This window comes from Odocoileus virginianus, chromosome 19 (assembly GCF_023699985.2).
Source record: "Odocoileus virginianus isolate 20LAN1187 ecotype Illinois chromosome 19, Ovbor_1.2, whole genome shotgun sequence".
Taxonomy (NCBI): Eukaryota; Metazoa; Chordata; class Mammalia; order Artiodactyla; family Cervidae; genus Odocoileus; species Odocoileus virginianus.
Window position 1 is genome coordinate 36,436,789 of NC_069692.1, and position 21,704 is coordinate 36,458,492.

Sequence of the window (21,704 nt, forward strand, 5' to 3'; positions counted from 1 at the left end):
TTAATTTCATGGCTGCAATCACCATCTGCAGTGATTTTGGAGCCCCCCAAAATAAAGCCTGTCACTGTTTCCATTGTTTCCACATCTTTTTGCCATGAAGTGATGGGACTGGTTGCCATGGTCTTCATTTACTGAATGTTGAGTTTTAAGGCAAATTTTTCACTCTCCTCTTTCGCTTTCATCGAGAGGCTCTTTAGTTCTTCTTCACATTTAGGCATCCAAACTCATACAAGATCTATTCACCCCGTAGAGTACTGCTGAGGTTCATGTCATTTTTTTGATTTAGTATTTTTAATGAATGTATAAGCTGTAAGATTTATTTATTTAGCTTTTAAATTTTATTTCAATGTATTCAGGGACTCTAGATGTTAATGTAAGTGGAAAGAAATTTCCTCAAATGAGTGATTTTGAATGTGAGCATTATAAATAACCAGCAGTAAGTATTGCACATTTAAATTGAATTCTTTTTATTTTAAATATTCACAGTACAGAGTTCATTAGGCCTGAATAGACATCGTTATTTACACATCCAAGGAATAATTCTAGTGGTAAATCAGTGAAGTACTTATGCTGAATATAGGAAATATGATTGAAGAGATTTCTGCTTACATATACAGGCTCAAATCTTTTATACATTTATTTCTGCCTGGGGATCATAGCACAGATTGAAGTCACTATTAATTGCTAAACAAAATTTCACAAAATTATAACTATAGCAATTACATCATATATTTATAAGCCCAGAAAGACATCAATGGCAAGGAATCCAAATTACCATGGCATTTTTAAGGGAAGAAAATCTCAAATGACATCTCCAGTTTAATTTGTGGAAAACACAAGTTCTCCAAATAGCTGAATATACAGATCTTCAATGGCATTTTGCCTCTCATGGCTTATTAACGTATTTGCTTAGCTGCCATAATGTGTTATGCTATTTACAGGTTGAATCAATATAGGGAACAGTATGGTAGCAAACTAAGAGCCCAGATGGATGTTTGCTAAATGTCATAAACATACAACATCCTGGTCTGGGAAGTTGGCCTCCACATTGCTGGGACTCATTACTCATCATTTGGATTACTGCTTGACTCCAAGATGTAGCAAGACTCAGTTGCAAGATTTTCACTTGGAATAGTAGCTAGAGTCAGGTTTTCATACCACTATACTAACTTCACTGAAGCTGTTAAAATAACCTGAATGAACCAAATGTCTGTAAATAAATAAATAAATAAGTGTATAAATAGGATCCCCACTGTTTTAATAACATAGCAATGAAAGTAACTTCCAACAGTATAAATGTTACCTTGATGTTTAAGTCACTAAGTGCTATGTTCTAGCCTTACCATATTATGGTGAATAACTAATTTCATTGGGTATGGTTGGTGGCTGTTGGTCCACATTTATTATCAGTTTGGAATTAAGCCCTTCAAAAGGCATATTTTCTGAAAAAAGAACACAAAAGCAAAAATAAAAATAAGACTTTGCTGAATGGAGTAATTTCTGCTCACATGGACTACTGCAAATTACCAGCATGCAGAGGCTTGGTCTTGCAGCCAAAATTCACATTTTTTCTTTACCCAAGTTACTGAGGAAAAGATTGGGTTTATCTTTTTTTCCTCCTATCAGTTACACGGATTGGTCGTCCACACTGCCTGGATGTTCTGTGTTATTGCCCGAATTAGTGTGGTGCAGATCAGGATTTAAGTTTTGCTTTTTTTTCAAATAACCTCACTGGCAGTAGTACTGATTTTGGCAGTGTCAAAAAAAGACACACCATTCTTGATTGTAGAAAAAGCTGCCAGAATATTGTGTTCATGGTATGGAACGAATTGAGATGATTTTTTTTTTCATGCTTTATTATAGGAAAATGCTATACAGTAAATTGTATCATTTGCCAGAAAGTGATTTTGTTGTATTTTATTGCCAACAAGAAACTCCAAGAAGAAAATTGGGAGGAGTGGAATTTACCACAATACACTGCAAAGTTAGAAAATAAGCAAAGTAGCATTGTCTATGGGCTTATTCACACCAAGAGTAACATTTTCACTTCTAAAGTTTAAAGGTTTTGAAAGAACGTGAACCATGCACACGGAATGAGATGAAGTCTGTGGGTGAGCTGTCAGTGTGAATCTCCCCAAAGTTGTGTGATTCACTAATGGCATGCATTTTTCACCCAATATAACAGAACCTTAACATTGTCATATAATTTCTAGCACATCTAATTTCAAGCATGCATTGGCTACTAAAATAAGATTTTAAAGAAAAGCTGATGTTTGGTATAAAATAATCATGTTTTTTTCAAATGTGGAAAAATACTCTACAAAAAAAATAAGTAGAAAAGTGATTTCTGATCAATGTATGATTTTATCTACAAAATTCACATGATCAATTAGTGTGCTTACAACAACCCTATTGGGTCTGCATGGCAATAATACACATACAGAAAGTTAAGAGCCTTAAACAACTATTAGCACAATGCAATTAAATCCTTATAAGAAATAACATGAACCTATAAACTGTACATTTGGCATTTAGGTTTCAGGGTGTTTTTGAGTCTGTTTAAATATGACAATACAATAGTGCAAAATCACATTACATGAATAAAGTACACAATTACCATCCAAATAGTTTATGGATTACTGACCCTTACAAGTCACATATTGGCTAGAATTGGCACATTTTGTTTCAGCATGATAGTTTGACCTTCCTTACTTGAGTATATGTCATTTTATTCAAAGTTATACTTAAATAACATTTAAAAAAAGTTAGATATGGGTGAATTTTTATGTGTGTTCTTGAGGATATTAGGTAAGAGAAAGTATATAGAATCCCTGTTCTTCATCTGTACATCTCTATTGTTGCTTTCTTCTTTAGCAGCTCTTTAGTTATTGCATGTTAACTTTTTTTCCCTTATGGCTCACTGAGCATCCACATGACCACATGGAACGGAGCAGGGACAAAAGAAGAAAAATTATAGACAAATATATTACAGCTCATGTCCTGTGCCAGGCTAATTAAATCAGGATGTCTAATCAAAAAATTAAAATTTGTAAGAGCTTCTCAGAGGATGATAATGTAAAGTCCACTGAAATCGGCTGACAGATGAGAAATCTGTGGCTCAGAAAAGCTAGCAAACTAAGCAATAGATAGTGTAAACTAGAGTTTGACTTCTGATCCTTAATTCACTCTTCCTTTCCTTGTTTCTTGTCATCATTTTTCTCCTTTCTGAGCTTTGTGAACTTCAGTCTACCTGCAGACTTGCCAGCTCTTTATTTTTTCCCTTTAAAAATGTAATACACAAGTTGTTTTGGATTCAGAATAAACCACAGTATTCCAATGAAGATGGTAAATCTCAATAATTCCATTCAAGTAATTTTGACCAGTTGCATTTCCTCCAGCAAACATTACTTCTTACCTTCATCTGACACAAGATTTATAGAAAAAATTTACAATGACTCCACTAACCTTGACTCCTGCTGAACCCAACCTTAACCAGAAAAAAAAAAAAAAAAAAAAAAGAGAAAGATAAAAGAATGGGGTGGGCGGAGGGGGAGGGGAAGACACACAAATAGATATATTATTTGTGAAGGTTGCCATCATACTGATTGCTCTAGAGATTAAATTTTTATTTTAAGAGTTAAAAGGCATGCTGCTATTTTCACAGTCCCCCCACTCCCCCCGCCCCGTCTCTATTTCCAATGGATTCCACATAGTTTGCTAATCTTTCAGGGCAACAGATTTTTATTGATTTGAATATAGAGCATCTACAAGCTAAAGGAGACTTTTTGTTTTCTTGATGTTCTTTGTCCATGGATTCATTGTTAAAAATATGTAAAATATGTGAGATATGTAATCTGTTATCTAAGAAGTTCTCTGCTTCCAGTTTTATATAGACAACCAGATATTCTCATTTTGCTCAAGAGCTTTTGAAAACCAGTGTATGAAAGGCCTGATCTTATTCCAGTCCCTGGAGACACATATCCTACATTGGATGATAGTGAGCTCTCTTCGAGCAAAACTGCCTTGGATGAGGATGGCATCTTCAGGATTGTCTCATCTGAGGGACCAAAGGTGGCTAATGAGGCCCATCTGAGGTCAGGGGATGCACTGTTGTAACTCTGCCACATATTTCTTGCATAATGAGTAGTACTGGGTTATTAATTTAGTCTGGGTACTGTTTCTGCCGAGCCTGCTTTTCCATCTACTGCACTCTCATTAATCAAAATGGAATGCAGTCATGTGTAGAAAGCCACCACTGTTAATATACCTCTGTGTAGAAATCGCTTTTAAAATTTTTCAGATAAAACTTACGTTTTTCACAATGAGATACAAGCAAGCTCTAACAACATATTTTAAATATACGCTTAATTCAACAAATTGGTTGCCAGAGAACTCAGAAAAATGACTTAATTCAGTTTTTGAAATTTTCTAATGTATCTGAAATGATAAATGTTTCTAATATTTTTTAAAGCAATACTAGAAACTACTTAAAAATACTATTCTGAATATCATTATTTTACACATTAAAAATTTCCCTTAAGTCTAAGTTTTTGTTTTCTTATAGTACAACTTAGAAATTGTGCACACAAACAACTGAGATTATTCATGTCAAAACTCTTTTTATTATGCAACTAGCAATTAGAGGAGTCTTAAGCACACTCTGGCTAAGAATTATTTTATTTCTGCACCACTAAACAAATATATTCCTGCTTATTGAATGTATACCCTAATATTTTAAAAGAATCATTTAGCATTTTAAAAAAATGTTATGAAAAGTAGAGACTTGATTCTGTTTCCTAACTTGTATCATAACTAGTTCTGTGGCTACACTACTGGACAATTGAAATGAACGATTCAGTCAAGTTGTTGAATATTTCTAGGCCCCTTTCCTTACCAGATAATGATCTCTGAGAATCTTCCTGATATTCCATTAACTGATTGAGCCATACCAGGTAAATTGACTATTAATTTACTGATTGTTCATATGTATGGAGAGAAAGCTAGGTTTGCTTTGGGTTACAATGATTTTAAGAAATTATGTATATGTTTAGTAATGCAAATAATGCCTACATACTATGACTGTCAGCTTCCCCACCCCATGAATTACAGAAAATATGAATGCACACTTCCACACTGTTTGTTTCACCTCTCCTAAAGATTATTCCTTTGGCTTCCTTAAATTTGCAATGATTCTTATACACTGTCTTCTTAATGTTTTCAGAGTCTCAGAAGTGAGATTGTGGAAATGATTTTGGATTCCCCACAATGATCTTTCGTTATAGTGGTGGTGGTAGTTTAGCCACTAAGTCATATCTGACTCTTGTGAGCCCATGGACTGTAGCCCCCCAGGCTCCTCTCTCCATGGAATTTTTCAGACGAGACTATTGGAGTTGATTGCCATTCCCTTCTCTAGGAGATCTTCTCAATCCAGGGATTGAACCAGTGTCCCCTGCACTGCTGAGCCACCCAAACCATATTAATTGGACGCCTTGTACAGTCACTTAAATATCATTTCATTTGTCCTCACACACACACAAAAAAATCAGGAATATGTCACCTCCACATGCATGTTACTGCCACATGCAAAATCTGAGGCTAAGAGAAGTCATATAACTTGCACATAGTGAAAGGAAGAGCTAAGATTCAACTATAAATCTGTGGTCATCAAAAATCCATGTACTGTACAATATAAACTTGTTGTTTATTGTGTACATCACAAGAAAAGATAGCCATTATTTTGTAATGTAACTTTAAATGGCATAAGTCTATAAAAATGTTGAATCACTATATTGTACATCATCTATATGTATGCATGCATGCTATGTTGCTTCAGTCATGTCTGACTCTATGATCCTATGGACCACCAGGCTCCTCTGCTCTGTCCATGGGATTCTCCAGGCAAGAATACTGGAGTGGGTTGCCATGCCCTCCTCCAGGAATTGAATCCTCATCTCTTACTGTAAATCAATTTGCTATACTTCAATTAAAAAATTTTATGCATTATACCTTGCTACTATTTTCCAATTGCAAATTACATTCTACTCATCAAGCAAGGACTTTGGAATATGGGAAAGCTTATTCTTTATGTGTCTCTTAAACACATATAGCAGATAAGCAGATCACAGAAGCTTAAGATTTTATGGCTATAAAGAATTTTAGTAATCAGATAGTCTAGTCCTTTCATTGCAAAATACAAACATGAAGTTATAACTCAGAAAGAGAATGATAGGTTTTTTCCAAGATATATAACCGTTTCTTATCCTAACCTTTTCTTATCCTACTAATTCCTCCAGGCCAAGAATTGTTTATGTCTTTGGTGTAGACTGGTGGCTTCCAGAGGTGGCATCACCTGTGGAGACCCTGCATGGAATAATTAGGCACAGACAATGCTTTGGATCTTGAAGTAGAGGAATGAATACTTTACGGGCATATTTGAAAGATTCCAGGTGAACTCAAGAAAGGTGATAGCTCCTATCAACTGAGCAATAGAATACTTCCCATTTAACAGGTGGCTAAGAATCAGACTTCAAAATCGAGAGTGTATCAGAACTATCTGGGGAGATTTAAAAAATATAAATTTCAGCTCCCATCTCAGACTCAGACAATCAGAAGCTCTGCATTATTAACACTTTTTCAAATGAGTTCAAGAAGTTGCAAAGACATGTGTGTGTTGGAGAACCATTGTCTTATGATGGCTCACAAAACATAGCATGGAACAATCTAACTTAGAACATGCATTAAAAGCAGTTTTTTTTTAAACTTAACATGAAAGATTCCAATTGCATTAGCTGGACCTAGGAATCAGTATTGTTCATAAATACCTCTGGTTTTTCTAAGTCAGGTGACCCAGCAACCAGGTTTTTCACTAATACTGACAAAGGCAGCTACTGTTTGAGAGGTTCTTTTAAAATTCTTCTTTAAAATATATTTAATTTAAGTCAAATGAATAAATGTATATTAGCCATGAGTTTAAAAAATAGCTCAATTGTCCAGATGTATTCAACCTGGCTTACTCAAATTAGCTCCCCTATTTTACTGTCACCTGGGAATTGACTATGCAGGTCCACTACCTCCTTGAAATTTTTGCATCAGTAAAAAATTTTACATTATTCTGGTAAGAATGTGGATAGAATAGAAAAATCTAAAATATTTTAAAATAATGCCCAATATATGGTTATTTTTCTGTAGGCAATTAAGGTCTCAGAGAATAGTGAGTACATGAATTGCAAAGGAAGTTAGGTAGAGAACTAAGAGGAGGAAGGAGTTAAAGAAGCAGGCTTAGTTAATTGAGCACTTGCTATATTCAAGCACTGGATTAGGGTTCTTCCCAAATATGAGATTAATAATCAGTTTTAAACTTTAAATGCCTATTCAGAGAAGTAAAAGACAAATCTCTTGGAATATTTACCTTTAAAATATTATTTTATGATGGTCATTGGAATTGCATTTGCAAACACACACATACATCAATTTAGATCTTTCTTAGATGAGAGAGTAACAGAGGTAAAAGGAACATTACAAACAGCAAGGTCCAGAGAGGTTAAGTGGTTTTCTCAAATTATAGTTTTTTTGACCAATAACCCAGCCTAGCATCACTCATATTTCTGATTTAGCAGGCAAAGTCTCATTTATGTTCTTGTTGCATTGCGTGTGTGCTCAATTGTGTTTGACTCTTTGCGACCCCATGGACTGTAGCCCACAAGGCTTCTCTGTCCATGGAATTTTCCAGGCAAGAATATTGGAGTGGTTCATTTATGCTATAAACTGCTTTATATAATGCTTATGGATATGAATTCATTCAATATGAATTACTGAGAGGAAGAAGACTTTTGGTAGTAGTGGAGCTTACCCATTTGTAAAATGTTACAAAATCTCTAGATGAGAGACACCAGGAAAAAAAATACCATCTTAATTGACTGATGTTTGTGATATTAAAAAAAGTGCAGTTAGGGAGGAAAGAAAGATATTTCTCACAAGCATAGTTTGGGAGAAACTTGCTTTATATTCTGCTTACACTTTATATTCTTCTTAAAACTAATTATTCTTCCTATTAGAAACAGGTAGTATGTTAATATTTGAAAAGAATGTCAACATGTTCCAAGTTCTTAATCTTTCTTGTACTGTTACTTCTTTGGGGGTGGTAGAATGCAGTAAGACTAGAAAGACCTTAAAATGTCTTTCTTTTGCAATCAGGCAGCAAACTGGCCAATGAAATAAGTATATCACCTCCGGTGGGTAACAAGAAGCTGGAACTCATTACATTTAAAAAAATATTTTGCATGTTCTCTAATGCAATCTGTTTATTCATTCAACAAATATTTGTTGAGACCCTCCTGTATATTAGGCACTGGATTTATTTTTTAGATCCTAAAGTTTATTGTGTTTAACAGCTTGATTATAGTTAATGTATTAAGAAATTCCCTTAAACGAGATCAGAGTTTAAGGGCACTCAAAGATAGGATAAAGCATAAAGTCATAATGTAAGGATCTAAGCCTTGTTTTTGTAATTAAGTCATACAAAGACATTTTATGGATGATTACCTTAAGACTCATCGAATCTAGTTTAAAAATAGGTAGGCAAAAAGATCTCAAAAGTATAGTTTCCAATTCTTTTCATATTTAACCTCCAACTGAAGGCAGGAATTTAAAGGCTCAGCAAATAATTTCTAAATATTTGGTTAATTTATACCTCTTATGCTCTGAGATTTCTAAGCCCTCACAACAGAAGGCATTTCTACACATTCTGGGATTATCAGAATTTATGTAGTAAATATATAATTTTTAAGTGGATAGTGGTTTCTTATTTAGATAATTCTTTTCAGTTTGTACTTCATGTTCTCAAATTTATGGCTGTCATAAACTATGACTGTCTTTTTTTCCCAGATATGCCCTACTCCTGGATTTGGAGAATTAAGTACATGTTCTTATTAATAGGGCCTATAATAATTAATATTTATATTTCTTTACTAGTAAGGCCTATAGTGAATAATATTTAAATATTTAGATAATTGAAAGTAAAAGATTTTTGATATTTTTAAATAAAAATTTTGAGTGGACTATTTTTTTTTTTTTTAATATTCAGTTTACCTCCTGGCAAGTTTGTTTTTATAACCAGCAGTTTTGCCAAATCTTTATCTTTCACCATGAGATATCCTTACAAAGTATTGCAATCCACAGGATTTATTAAAGAAGTAGCAGAGAAATAGTCACCATCTTGAGGGTTGCATTTCACTTAAAATGTAGTGAAAGCCTACTTCCTTCTGCTAATGCTCAACTCCTAAGATATCAAACCAGAAAGAATTCTAACAAGTTCCATGTTTTATTGACCATATGTAAATATATTTTTTTAAGTCAAAGTGCTTCCACATAGAGTATAACATTCTACAACTCCTAATAATACCAATAAGATATTCACATTTTTAGAACTGAAATGTACTTCAGTGATAAGGTAAGAATATGATGAAAAAGAACACAGAACTGAAGGAGATAGTACTTTGAAATTCTAATCTTGGCTATGTCAATATAGCTGTGGGGTGTTTGTGTGTGTGTAAGTGTGTATGTGTGTGTAGTATGTGAACATATGTCTTAGATAAATATTATCTTTGAATCTAGTTACCTCATAAGTAGAATGAAGGGATTTGCTTGTAAACATTGCTATAATTTCTTCTAGTCCTAAAACCCACCGATGAATGAACATAGAACTGAAATTGACTCATTCATTTTTGGCACTTCAAATTAAGAAAACTTATTCTTTGGAAATTTGATAATGGATTTTTAATATACAGATGTGCTAGTTAGTCACTTAGTATTATTGCCTTAGCTTGAGCCATATTATCAGAATATAATTATAGTCTCAGACTGAGAAAGAGACCAAACTCATAGTTGACAGTAAGTAATTATTAGTAATGCATTCTTTTTAGATCCCTACAATTTTTAGTAGGTCAAAAATATAATAATGTAAACATAAATGTTTGAATGTATTTGAACATGATGAAATAAATGAGGGTGGAAATCTTTCCTTATCTAGGAGGGCATCTACACAGACATGCCATTTCTGGATGCTATCCAATGATAAGAGATAATATGACAGGCATCTTCCATTGGGTCAAATGAATAAACAAAGTTTGTGGCTCAGAAACTGGTCAAATAGCTAGTCAGTTGGAGAAATTTATTATCTTATTTTCATTAAATCAGCAGTGACTCATATAAACTGCATTGAGAGTAACATGTGCCTAAACATAGACTCAAAGGAAGTTTTCCTTATCTCTTGACTTAATGGCAAGTTCCTTTAAGGCAGTGATGGTACCTTGTTCATCTTTATCTCTGGTTAGGGCCTTGCCTGACACAGGGAGCCTGTTCAATCATGGGTAAAGGGATGAACCTGAAGATCAAACAGGTCTTCAACCAACGCAGTAATTTTCCTCTGTTCAAATCCTTCTAGTGGTACTGAGAGCTCATTTCCTCACAAGTCAGACTGTATTGTTGGACATAAACTCCTACTTTCTGAATTCAAATTTGCCTCTCTGTCTAGCTTCCATTTGATGTAGAAAATTATGGATTTGAGTTCTACTGATATAGAGGACTATTAGAATAAGTCACAAATAGACTCAAATAGATGTCATCAGTACATTCTAACAGTTTTGATGGGTTTTTGATCTGACTGGAATAAAGTCATTAAAGATTCTTTTGGGAAATGCTTTCTTTGAGAATTCTTAGAGTCCCATCTTTTCACATCTACTGTTCTCTGCTTGTATCCAGTCCTTAACCTTATGGAGGAGAAACACTGTACAGCAACGGCAATTTCAGGGGTGAATTCTCTAAAAACTTAGTATAATGAAAGTTTATTCTGGTTCTGTAAAACCCTGAGGGTGATGGTCATATTGTCATTTATGGATAATTACAAAAATGAATATAAAACATCATCTCAAGTTAGCAACTCTAGATTAGAGCTGTCTCTTTATTGGAATAAGCAAAGCTTTTCTGATGACATTAAGTGTCATCCATTTATTAATTCAACAAATATGCATTGAGGTCTCATTTTGTGTTAGCATGTGTTCCCTACTGACTTCCACTTTATTATGTTTAACATTTTATACTTAACACCTTGATCATAATTTTATTTAGCCAAGTTGCTCGGTTGTGTATGACTCTTTGTGTCCCCAAGGACTATAGAGTCCATGGAATTCTCCAGGCCAGAATACTGGAGTGGGCAGCTTTTCCCTTCTCCAGGGGATCTTCCAAACCCAGGGATCAAACCCAGGTCTCCTTCATTGCAGGCAGATTCTTGACCATCTGAGCCACCAGGGGAGCCCTAATTTTATTTAGGCTCTTTTAAAATAATAGGACAAACATCTAAAATATTATGTCAATTTAGATGTCCATATGGTATAAGGAAAATGTTTTAGACATTGGGCATTTGGAAAAAAATATTTTAAATTGATATGTTAAAAACTGTACATAAATGTACCATTTATAAACATGACAGATCTACACTTACCCTTTTCCCTTGTCATTTGATGAGATTATTTGTTTTATTATAATAATGAGTGTTAAGATCAGGAAGAAAACTATCTTAGCTTTTCTTAAGTGTTACTAGGATTACTTCCTAGGCACCAAAAATCTCCCCAAATTGGATATTTAAAAATACTTAAGTAATTTAGCTTAATAACATGAGAACAAGTGACCGTATTTGCAAGTCAACTTAATGAAAATAAACGAGAAGCCTAACAACTTCCTGAATAGAACAGTTCTGCTCCACTCTCTGCTTATTCACTACATGAATAATTCTGTGTTCACAAACATAACACACAGGTGGAAAACAGATCAAATAGAGAGAGCTATACATTGTTCAACTTCAAAGTCAAAGAGGCTAGAATTCAATTACAAATTGATTTTCCTTTGCTTCGTTATGTCAACTTGGAACTACAGATGATAATGTTTAATGAAAATATTTCATATTTGAAGATATGTGTCTTCATTTACCAAGTGGATGAAACAAATGTTCAGTGTAGGAGCAACAATCAAATCACAGTTACATTAGAGATAACAACAAAAATGTGAAAAAAGAGGTTTACAAATGATAGAGAATAATAAATTATTTTTCAGTGCACATAATTAGGTATATATAAGATAATTTAAAACCAAGTGGAGTGATTGCTGATGCTGCGCTCTTAAAAATCTCCATCAAAATATACATGTCACCCGAGAGAGTGATACAAATAAATTACGACACAAAAGCAGAATAAGTCTCTTCTCATCCTTAAAACATGGATAATATCTCATCAAAATGATTTGCCAAATGTGCAAATGATGGCAAACTTTAATTCCAAAACCATTTCTCTAAATTACCAACAGATTTATACTCTTGATGCCTTTTCACATGGTCACAAGCCAAGCATGCATGTGATTCCCAAAATCGAGGAAGATTTACTGTGAAATCTCTCCTCCAGTTAAAGTAACTAAGGTATAATTTATTGTTTTTGTCTACTTCCTTCAGATACTTAGCTAGCTCACTGGGAGAGTTATAATCTTCCACATGAATGAATGAATCTGCTGGAATATAATTCTCATAGTTTTCCCTAGATGGCCCCAAAACAACAGGCACAGAGCCAGCCAGAAAAGCATTGTAGAGCTTTTCTGTGATGTAATCTTTGTGGATTGAGTTTTCAAAGGAAAGATAAAATTTGCAAGTAGATATGGTAGGAATCAAATTTTTATCAGTCACGTATTCTCCAAATGCTTGCCCATAGGTATGGATTTCAATGCTTTTGCTTAGCTCATTGTAATACTTGACCCTGGCATGCTCAGGGTTCCAGTTACTTACAACCCAGCACACTAACTTCTCTTTGCTTGGCACTTCAAACACGAAGGGGTTTGTGCTCACGGTCAAGAAACCATAAGGCACTTGGATATCTGAGTCGCGGCGATAAGTCAGCGTCAGGTTGAACAGGTGCTCTATGCCACTCTTCTGTGGTGTGTGAGTCGGTGATTCCAAATTCATCCAAATCCATTTCTGGAAGGGTGGCCTCGCCTGCTGAGGTAAATTGGTCAGATCCCAACTGATGTCTCGGTGGTGGATCAGAACTGCGTGAGACTTGTTGTACAGAGAACGGTCTGTCGTGAGATGGCATCCTTGGATGTTGAACATTGCTTGGCAAGATGTAAGGTCAAAGGTCTGCCCAAATGGCCACACCCAAATCAGAATAGTAGTTTCATTAAAATCACCAGTTTTGGTGGAGAAGAAATTTTTCATTTTCAGCACTGAGCTGGCGGACTCCATCGGGCTGAAGATCCAGCTGTTGGTGGGCTTGATGTAAATGAACAGACACACCATGAAGCAGGCCAGGATAATGCAGAAAATTAAAAATGGACGGAGAATTCCTTTGGATGCTGAGGTCATAATTTTTTCTGTGAAACAGAAAGGGAAAGATAGAGGAGTAGGTAGAGGTAGGGATGAAGAGTTAATCACAAATACATTTTGAGATAAATAGGTGGTACATCCTAAAATATACTTAATCACAAAATCAACTACATTTTCTTTTCCAGTGTTACCAAAAATTAAACATGGTGTCTGCTCAATAAAATCAAGTTGCAAGCAGTACCTGTTTCCTAAAAGCTCACTCTCAACTAGGCTTGGTGCCAAGCACTTTGAACACATTACCCCTATCAATGAGGTCTTTTATCACTCTTCTCTGCAGAATGAGGAAACTGAGGGCCAAAAATAGGTAGCTTACCCATTGAATTATGCTGTTTCTTGCCTTCTAAAATCCTAACACGAGCATCAGTAATCCACTGAGGTGCAATTGGCACCTTAAGTTTAACTGTCTTGATTTCTCCAATCTCTGCCTTTAATATAAGTGAGGGCTTTCCTGGTGGCTCAGTGGTAAAGAATCTGCCCGCCAATGCAGGAGACATGGGTTCAATCCCTGGGACAGGAAGATGTCTTGGAGAAGGAAATGGCAACCAACTCTAGTATTCTTGCCTGGGAAATCCCATGGACAGAGGAGCCTGGTGGGCTATAGTTCACGGGGTTGCAAAGAGTTGGACACTATTTAATGACTAACACTACCCCCATTTACCCATGAGTTAAATTTTGATCAGTTTCCCTTAATAAGAACAATACCTGACACTTATCTGGGGCTCATTAGTGCCATGCATTAATATGAGGACTTGCATGAGCAATATATGTATTAATTTATATATTTACACAAGTGTGTGTATCTCTTTGTAAGTATATGTACTAACTCATTATATTCTCATCTCATTCATGAAGAAACTGAGGTCCCAAATGGTTAAGAAACTCCAAAGTCACACATAGTCAGTGGCAGAGCATTCTTTTAAACCCAGGCTCTGGGTCCAGAGTCTGGGCACTTGATGACTCCATTTTTATAATCATTGATTCCGTAGGCTGCAGCTAGAGAATACAATCATCTTGATGATACCAGAACGTAAGCTTCATGAGAAGCTTTGTTTCTCACTGCTGTATCCTCATCAACAGGTTACACTAGGTGCTTAATAGATGCTTAGTAGATGCTATGAATACCGCATAAATGAATGGGTGGATTGCTAAGTATCTTGGGTGGATTCTCAAGGTATAAGCATTGGTAACTACATAAATAAAAATAAACAAAGTACGAATGAATGAAATTATACTTAGTTGCTTTCTTGGTATACTTAACACATATCACTCTATAGAATGAAATGACTGACAGGTATTCTTACCAGTAGTTGAGCAAAATTTCCCAGTTTTGACTCTCTTTGTTGCATCCCAAAGTTGGTATATAGTACATTTTAATCCCACAACACTTTATTTGGCCAAATGGGAAAAACTGATTGCTAGGCAGACACAATATTTTTCCCATTATGTGCCTCTCAATTTCCTGATTCTTGGGCATTTTGAGTTTCTTGAGGTTCTTCTTGTTAACTCTGCATATTGTCTATCCTCTCAACTTTCCACTGCTATTGGGGTCAATTACTAAACAACAGAGCTGTTACTCAGTAACACCTTCTTTGTACAGAAGCTGTCAGAAAACTGCCTCTTGGAGCCAAATTGACTTTCCCTTAACAAGAACTTTTTCACCTATTCCTCATTACTAAAATTCAGTTGGACCCCTAACATGTCTTGAATTTCTCATATAACCTATATTTAAAGGACTTGCAGTTTGTTACTATAGCTCTCACCAGAGACAGCAATACATATAAACATAAAGCTAATTTTAACAATAAAGAGTATAAAGACTACAAAATTAAAAATAACGGAAACTTCAGTAAAAGTACTACTTGTAAGAATTGGCATGTGTATAATTGCATTCTTCATAAAGAGACCTTTGGTCATACTTTAAGAATGATCTACTGAGCATTAATGGATAGAAGAACTTGGAAAAGAAAAGGTTCAGGTTGTGATTTTCAAACCATAAGTATACTTCAAGGTATTAGGGACAGAAATGTGAAACTAAGAATAGAAGACTTCTTCAAGGTGTGGTAATTCCACTTTTGCATGTGTGTGTTTTGAACCTTAACTTTAAATGGAAACAAACAGGAATATACCTGGAAAAGATATAATTTGAAAAGATACATGGAGCCCAGTATTCTTAGCACTATTCAAAATACCTGAGACATGGAAGTAATCTAAATGTCTGTTGAAAGATGAATGAACAAAGAAGATGTGACACATATATACAATGGAATATTGCACAGCTATAAAAAAGAAAGAAAGAATGCCATTTGTAGCAACGTGGTTAGACCTAGAAATTATCATACTAAGTGAAGTAAGTTAGACAAAGACAAATATCATATGGTACTATTTATGAATCTAAAAAAATGGTATAAAAATATCCTATTTACAAAATAAAAATAGACTCACAGAAATAGAAAACAAACTTATGTTTACCCAAGGTGAAAGGGAGGCAGGGATAAATTAAGAGATTTGGATTAACAAATAAACAATGCTATATATAAAATAGATGAACAACAAGGTTCTACTGTATAGCACAGGGAACAATAACCTAAAATGGAAAATAATCTGAAAAAGAATTCACTTCAGTTCAGTTCAGTCGCTAAGTCATGTCCGACTGTTTGCAACCCCATGGACTACAGCATATCAGGCCTCCCTGTCCATCACCAACTCCTGGAGTTTACTCAAACTCACGGCCATTGAGTCAGTGATGCCACCCAACCATCTCATGCTGTGTTACCCCCTTCTCCTGCCTTCAAATTTTTCCAGCATCAGGGTCTTTTCAATTGAGTCAGTTCTTTCCATTAGGTGGCCAAGAATTGGAGTTTCAGCTTCAGCATCACTCCTTCCAATGAATATTCAGGATTGATTTCCTTTAGGATGGACTGGTTGGATCTCCTTGCAGTCAAAGGGACTCTCAAGAGTCTTCTCTAACACCACAGTTCAAAAGCATCAATTCTTTGGCTCTCAGCTTTATTTATAGTCTGACTCTCACATCCATATATGACCACTGGAAAAACCATAGCTTTGATTAGATGGACTTTTGTTGGCAAAGTAATGTCTCTGCTTTTTAAATGCTGTCCAGGTTGGTCATAGCTTTTCTTCCAAGGAGCAAACGTCTTTTAATTTCATGGTTGCCATCTTCATCAGCAAGTGATTTTAGAGTTAAAAAAAAAAAAAAAAGTCTGAAACCATTCCCACTGTTTCGCCATCTGTTTGCCATGAAGTTATGGGACCAGATGCCATGATCTTAGTTTTCTGAATGTTGAGCTCTAAGCCAACTTTTTTCGTTCTCCTCTTTCACTTTCATCAAGAGGCTCTTTAGGTCTTCACTGTCTGCCATAAGTTTGGTGTCAGCTGCATATCTGAGGTTACTGATATTTCCCCCGGCAATCTTGATTTTAGCTTGCGCCTCCTCCAGCCCAGCGTTTCTCATGATGTACTCTGCATAGAAGTTAAATAAGCAGGGTGACAATATACAGCCTTGACATACTCCTTTTTCTATTTGGAACCAGTCTGTTGGACCATGTCCAGTTCTAACTGTTGCTTCTTGACCTGCATACAGCTTTCTCAGGAGGTAGGTCAGGTGGTCTGCTATTCCGATCTCTTTCAGAATTTTCCAAGTTTGTTGTGATCCACACAGTCAAAGGGTTTGGCATAGTCAATAAACCAGAGTTAGATAATTTTCTGGAACTTGCTTGCTTTTTTGTTGATCCAGCAGATGTTTGCAATTTGATCTCTGGTTCATCTGCCTTTTCTAAATCCAGCTTGAACATCTGGAAGTTTATGGTTCACATAGTGTTGAAGCCTGCCTTGGAGAATTTTGAGCATTACTTTACTAGCATATGAGATGAGTTGCAATTTTGCAGTAGTTTGAGTATTGTTTGACATTGCCTTTCTTTGGAATTGGAATGAAAACTGACCTTTCCCAGTCCTGTGGCCACTGCTGAGTTTTCCAAATTTGCTGGCATATTGAGTGCAGCACTTTCACAGCATCATCTTTCAGGATTTGAATAGCTCAACTGGAATTCCATCACCTACACTAACTTTGTTCATAGTGATGCTTCTTAAAGCCCACTTGACTTCACATTCCAGGATGTCTGGCTCTAGGTGAGTGATCACACCATCATGATTATCTGGGTCGTGAAGATATTTTTTAGATAGCTCTTCTATGTATTCTTGCCACCTCTTCTGAATAGCTCTGCTTCTGTTAGGTCCATACCATTTCTGTCCTTTATTGAGCTCATCTTTGCATGAAAAATTACCTTGGTATCTCAAATTTTCTTGAAGAGATCTCTAGTCTTTCCATTCTATTGTTTTCCTCTATTTCTTTGCAAAGATCACTGAGGAAGGCTTTCTTATCTCTCCTTGCTATTCTTTGGAACTCTGCATTCAAATGGGTATATCTTTTCTTTTCTTCTTTGCTTTTCACTTCCTTGCTTTTTGTAGCTATTTGCAACACCTCCTCAGATAGCCATTTTGCCATTTTGCATTTCGTTTTCTTGGGGATGGTCTTTATTACTGCCTCCCATATAATGTCATGAACCTCTATCCATAGTTCTTCAGGCACCCCGTCTATCCGATCTAATCCCTTGAATCTATTTATCACTTCCATTGTATAATCATAGGGGATTTGATTTAGGTCATACCTGAATGGTCTAGTGGTTTCCCCTACTTTCTTCAATTTAAGTCTGAATTTGGCAATAAGGAGTTCACGATCTGAGCCACAGTCAGCTCCTGGTCTTGTTTTTTCTGACTGTATAGTGCTTCTCCATCATTGGCTGCAAAGAATATAATCAATCTGATTTCAATATTGACCATCTGATGATGTCCATGTGTAGAGTCTTCTCTTCTGTTGTTGGAAGAGGGTGTTTGCTATGACCAGTGTGTTCTCTTGGCAAAACTCTGTTAGGCTTTGCCTGCTTCATTCCGTACTCCAGGTACTTCTTGATTTCCTACTTTTGGATCCAGTCCCCTATAATTTAAAGGACATCTATTTTTGGTGTTAGCTCTAAAAGGTCTTGTGGGTCTTAATAGAACTGTTCAACTTCAGCTTCTTCAGCACTTCTGGTTGGGGCATAGACTTGGATTACTGTGATACTGAATGGTTTGCCTTGGAAAGAAACAGAGATCATTCTGTCATTTTTGAGATTGTATCCAAGTACTACATTTTGGACTCTTTTTTTGACTACTTTGTCGTTGAAAAAGAATATACATATATATAACCTTAGTCTGAAACTAACACATTATTATAAAGCAACTATACTTCAATTTTAGAAAAGACAGAAAGAAACAGGGATATACTATGGAGTATTATACAATACTTGTCTAAAAGTTTAAGATAGAACAGAACAGTAACTTACCACTTGGTCTTTATTCCTAGGTTGCAGTCACTACCCTCCTCTTGAACCCACTTCTCTATTTCACACTAGCTAGGATGTGGGGTTGGAAGAGGTTCTTCTCTTATGCCATTATGAGTCCTTGGGTCAACATGTTTGATAATCCCTATTTGTAACCTTTTCTATGTTGTGCAAATTCATAATCAAACTACTTCTGTTAAGGCAAAACTTTTTAATCTTCAGTAAAAATGCATAAAAATCACAAACCCTTTGAAACTTTGGATCTACTTAGGCATCTAGAGATCAACTCAGATCAACCCCAAAGACCTAAATGAATCACCAAAAATTGATAAGTAGACTGAAATTAGAAATGATTTTAAAAAGAAGGATTGCCATATATAGTCACATTGCAACTTCTTTCATGTTATATAAAGTAAAAATTTTAAGGTGCTTCCTATAGTGCCTGGACCATGCAGCTGCTAAGTCGCTTCAGTCGTGTCCGACTCTGTGCGACCCCATAGATGGCAGCCCACCGGGCTCCTCCGTCCCTGGGATTCTCCAGGCAAGGATACTGGAGTGGGTTGCCATTTCCTTCTCCAATGCATGCATGCATGCATGCATGCTAAGTCGCTTCAGTTATGACAGACTCTGTGTGACCCTATGGACAACAGCCCACCAGGCTCCTCTGTCCACAGGATTCTCCAGGCAGGGGTACAGAGAAGGCTCTGTCTGGACCACAGAAAGCACGTGTTTGCTTACATTATTATTTCTGGTTAGTCAAGAATCAGAGTTCTCATAACAGCTGAAATTCTTTTGGAATAATAGATTCTTTCTGATTTCTGTGCAAATTATGACTATTTCTAACCACATACATACATTCTCCCCTAAGTACAAAACATAACTCATTAGTATTAATGTCTGGATAAAATACATAAGGAAACAAATTATAGTTAACTAGCAGCAGAAGCAGCAAGCAGAGTCTTTGAATAGTTTATGAAAACAGCCTTTTCACAAAAGGTTGCTTTGCAAGCATGTTGTGTTTAGATTCTGTGGCAGATATTTCCCGGTTTTTACTGTCTGGCAATCACTCACTTTTCTTCTGATAATAGCATCCCAATTGCCTATCAGGATATACCTCTCCTTTCCTGTGTGCAATCTCTGTGACTTTTTCTCAACCACTGTTGAGGAGGGATGCCAGATCATTCAAACTCTCTGTCTCTCTCTCTCTCTCTCTCTGGGACTTTAAAACTTGCATGCAAGGGCCAAGAGAGAAAAATGTTGGAGATAATTAATCACAATGGAGTTCCCTGAGAAGACTTATATAAACTCTGCTACCTGCCAACAAGGAGCTACTCAGGACCCTACCTTCCTGGGCTTGGTTCCTGAGATATTCCTTCAGTTCCAAGAGCTCCTCCATAAACACAATAATTTTCTTTTTGTTTACATTAGATATAATTGATTATATTTCTTGAAACAAAGAAATCAAAACAAACAACAAAAACAAGAGCCCTAATAAAGCCAAAAATGGAAAAACCAACAACAACAAACAATTAATTCTGTTTTCTCCTTTTTTTCTTTCTGCAGTATGTGAAGTATCTAACTTAAATCTTTCAAAATATATCCACAATTGTCTGGACCATGGTGGAGAGTTCTGATAAAATGTGGTCCACTGGAGAAGGGAATGGCAAACTACATCGGTATTCTTGCCTTGAGAACCCCATGAACAGTATGAAAAGGGAAAAAGATAGGACATTGAAAGATGAATTTCCCAGGAAGGTAGGCGCCCAATATGCTACTGGAGATCAGTGGAGAAATAACTCCAGAAAGAATGAAGAGAGGGAGCCAAAGTAAAAACAACACCCAGTTGTGGATGTGACTGGTGATGGAAGCAAGTCTCTTTACTGATGCTGTAAAGAGCAATATTGCATAGGGACCTGAAATGTTAGGTCCATAAATCAATTCAAATTGGACGTGGTCAAACAAGAGATGGCAAGAATGAACATTGACATTTTAGGAATCAGCGAACTTAAATGGACTGGAATGGGTGAAATTAACTCAGATGACCATGATACCTACTACTGTGGGCAAGAATCCCTCAGAAGAAATGGAGTAGCCATCATAGTAAACAAAAGAGTCCAAAATGCAGTACTTGGATGCAATCTCAAAAACGACAGAATGATCTCTGTTCATTTCCAAGGCAAACCATTCAATATCATGGTAATCCAAGGCTATGCCCCAACCAGTAATGCTGAAGAAGCTGAAGTTGAACAGTTCTATGAAGACCTACAAAACCTTCTAGAACTAACACCAAAAAAGATGTCCTTTTCATTATAGGGGACAGGAATGCGAAAGTAGGAAGTCTCTTGTGGCTCAGATGATAAAGTGTCTGCCTACAATGTGGGAGACCCGGGTTCGATCCTTGGGTGGGGAAAATCCTCTGGAGAAGGAAATGGCAACCCACTCCAGTACTCTTGCCTAGAAAATCCCATGGATGGAGGAACCCGGTAGGCTACAGTCCATGGGGTCGCAAAGAGTCGGACACGACTGGGTGAATTCACTTCACTTCACTTCAAGAAGCACCTGGGGTAACAGTCAAATTTGGCCTTGGAGTACAGAATGAAGCAGGGCAAAGGCTAATAGAATTTTGCCAAGAGAACACACCGGTGATAGCAAACACCCTCTTTCAAGAACACAAGAGAAGACTACACATGGACATCACCAAATGGTCAATATCGAAATCAGATTGATTATATTCTTTGCAGTCAAAGATGGAGAAGCTCTATACAGTCAGCAAAAACAAGACTGGAAGCTGACTGTGGCTCAGATCATGAATTCCTTTTTGCCAAATTCAGACTTAAATTGAAGAAAGTAGGGAAAACCACTAGTCCATTCAAGTATGACCTAAATCAAAT

The 21,704-nt window shown here is 36.1% G+C and overlaps 1 protein-coding gene across 1 annotated transcript; it reads right to left on the minus strand.

Moving 5' to 3' along the window:
• Nucleotides 1-450: 450 nt before the first annotated feature.
• On the minus strand, nucleotides 451-13,399 carry FUT9 (fucosyltransferase 9). Its single transcript, XM_070450097.1, has one exon. The coding sequence runs from the start codon at nucleotides 13,397-13,399 to the stop codon at nucleotides 12,320-12,322; it is 1,080 nt and encodes a 359-aa protein (XP_070306198.1). The 3' UTR covers nucleotides 451-12,319.
• Nucleotides 13,400-21,704: the final 8,305 nt, after the last annotated feature.

What these genes read in the sequence shown, in the direction of transcription:
- FUT9 (XM_070450097.1), bottom strand. Translation starts at nt 13,399, where the DNA reads ATGACCTCAGCATCCAAAGGAATTCTCCGTCCATTTTTAATTTTCTGC.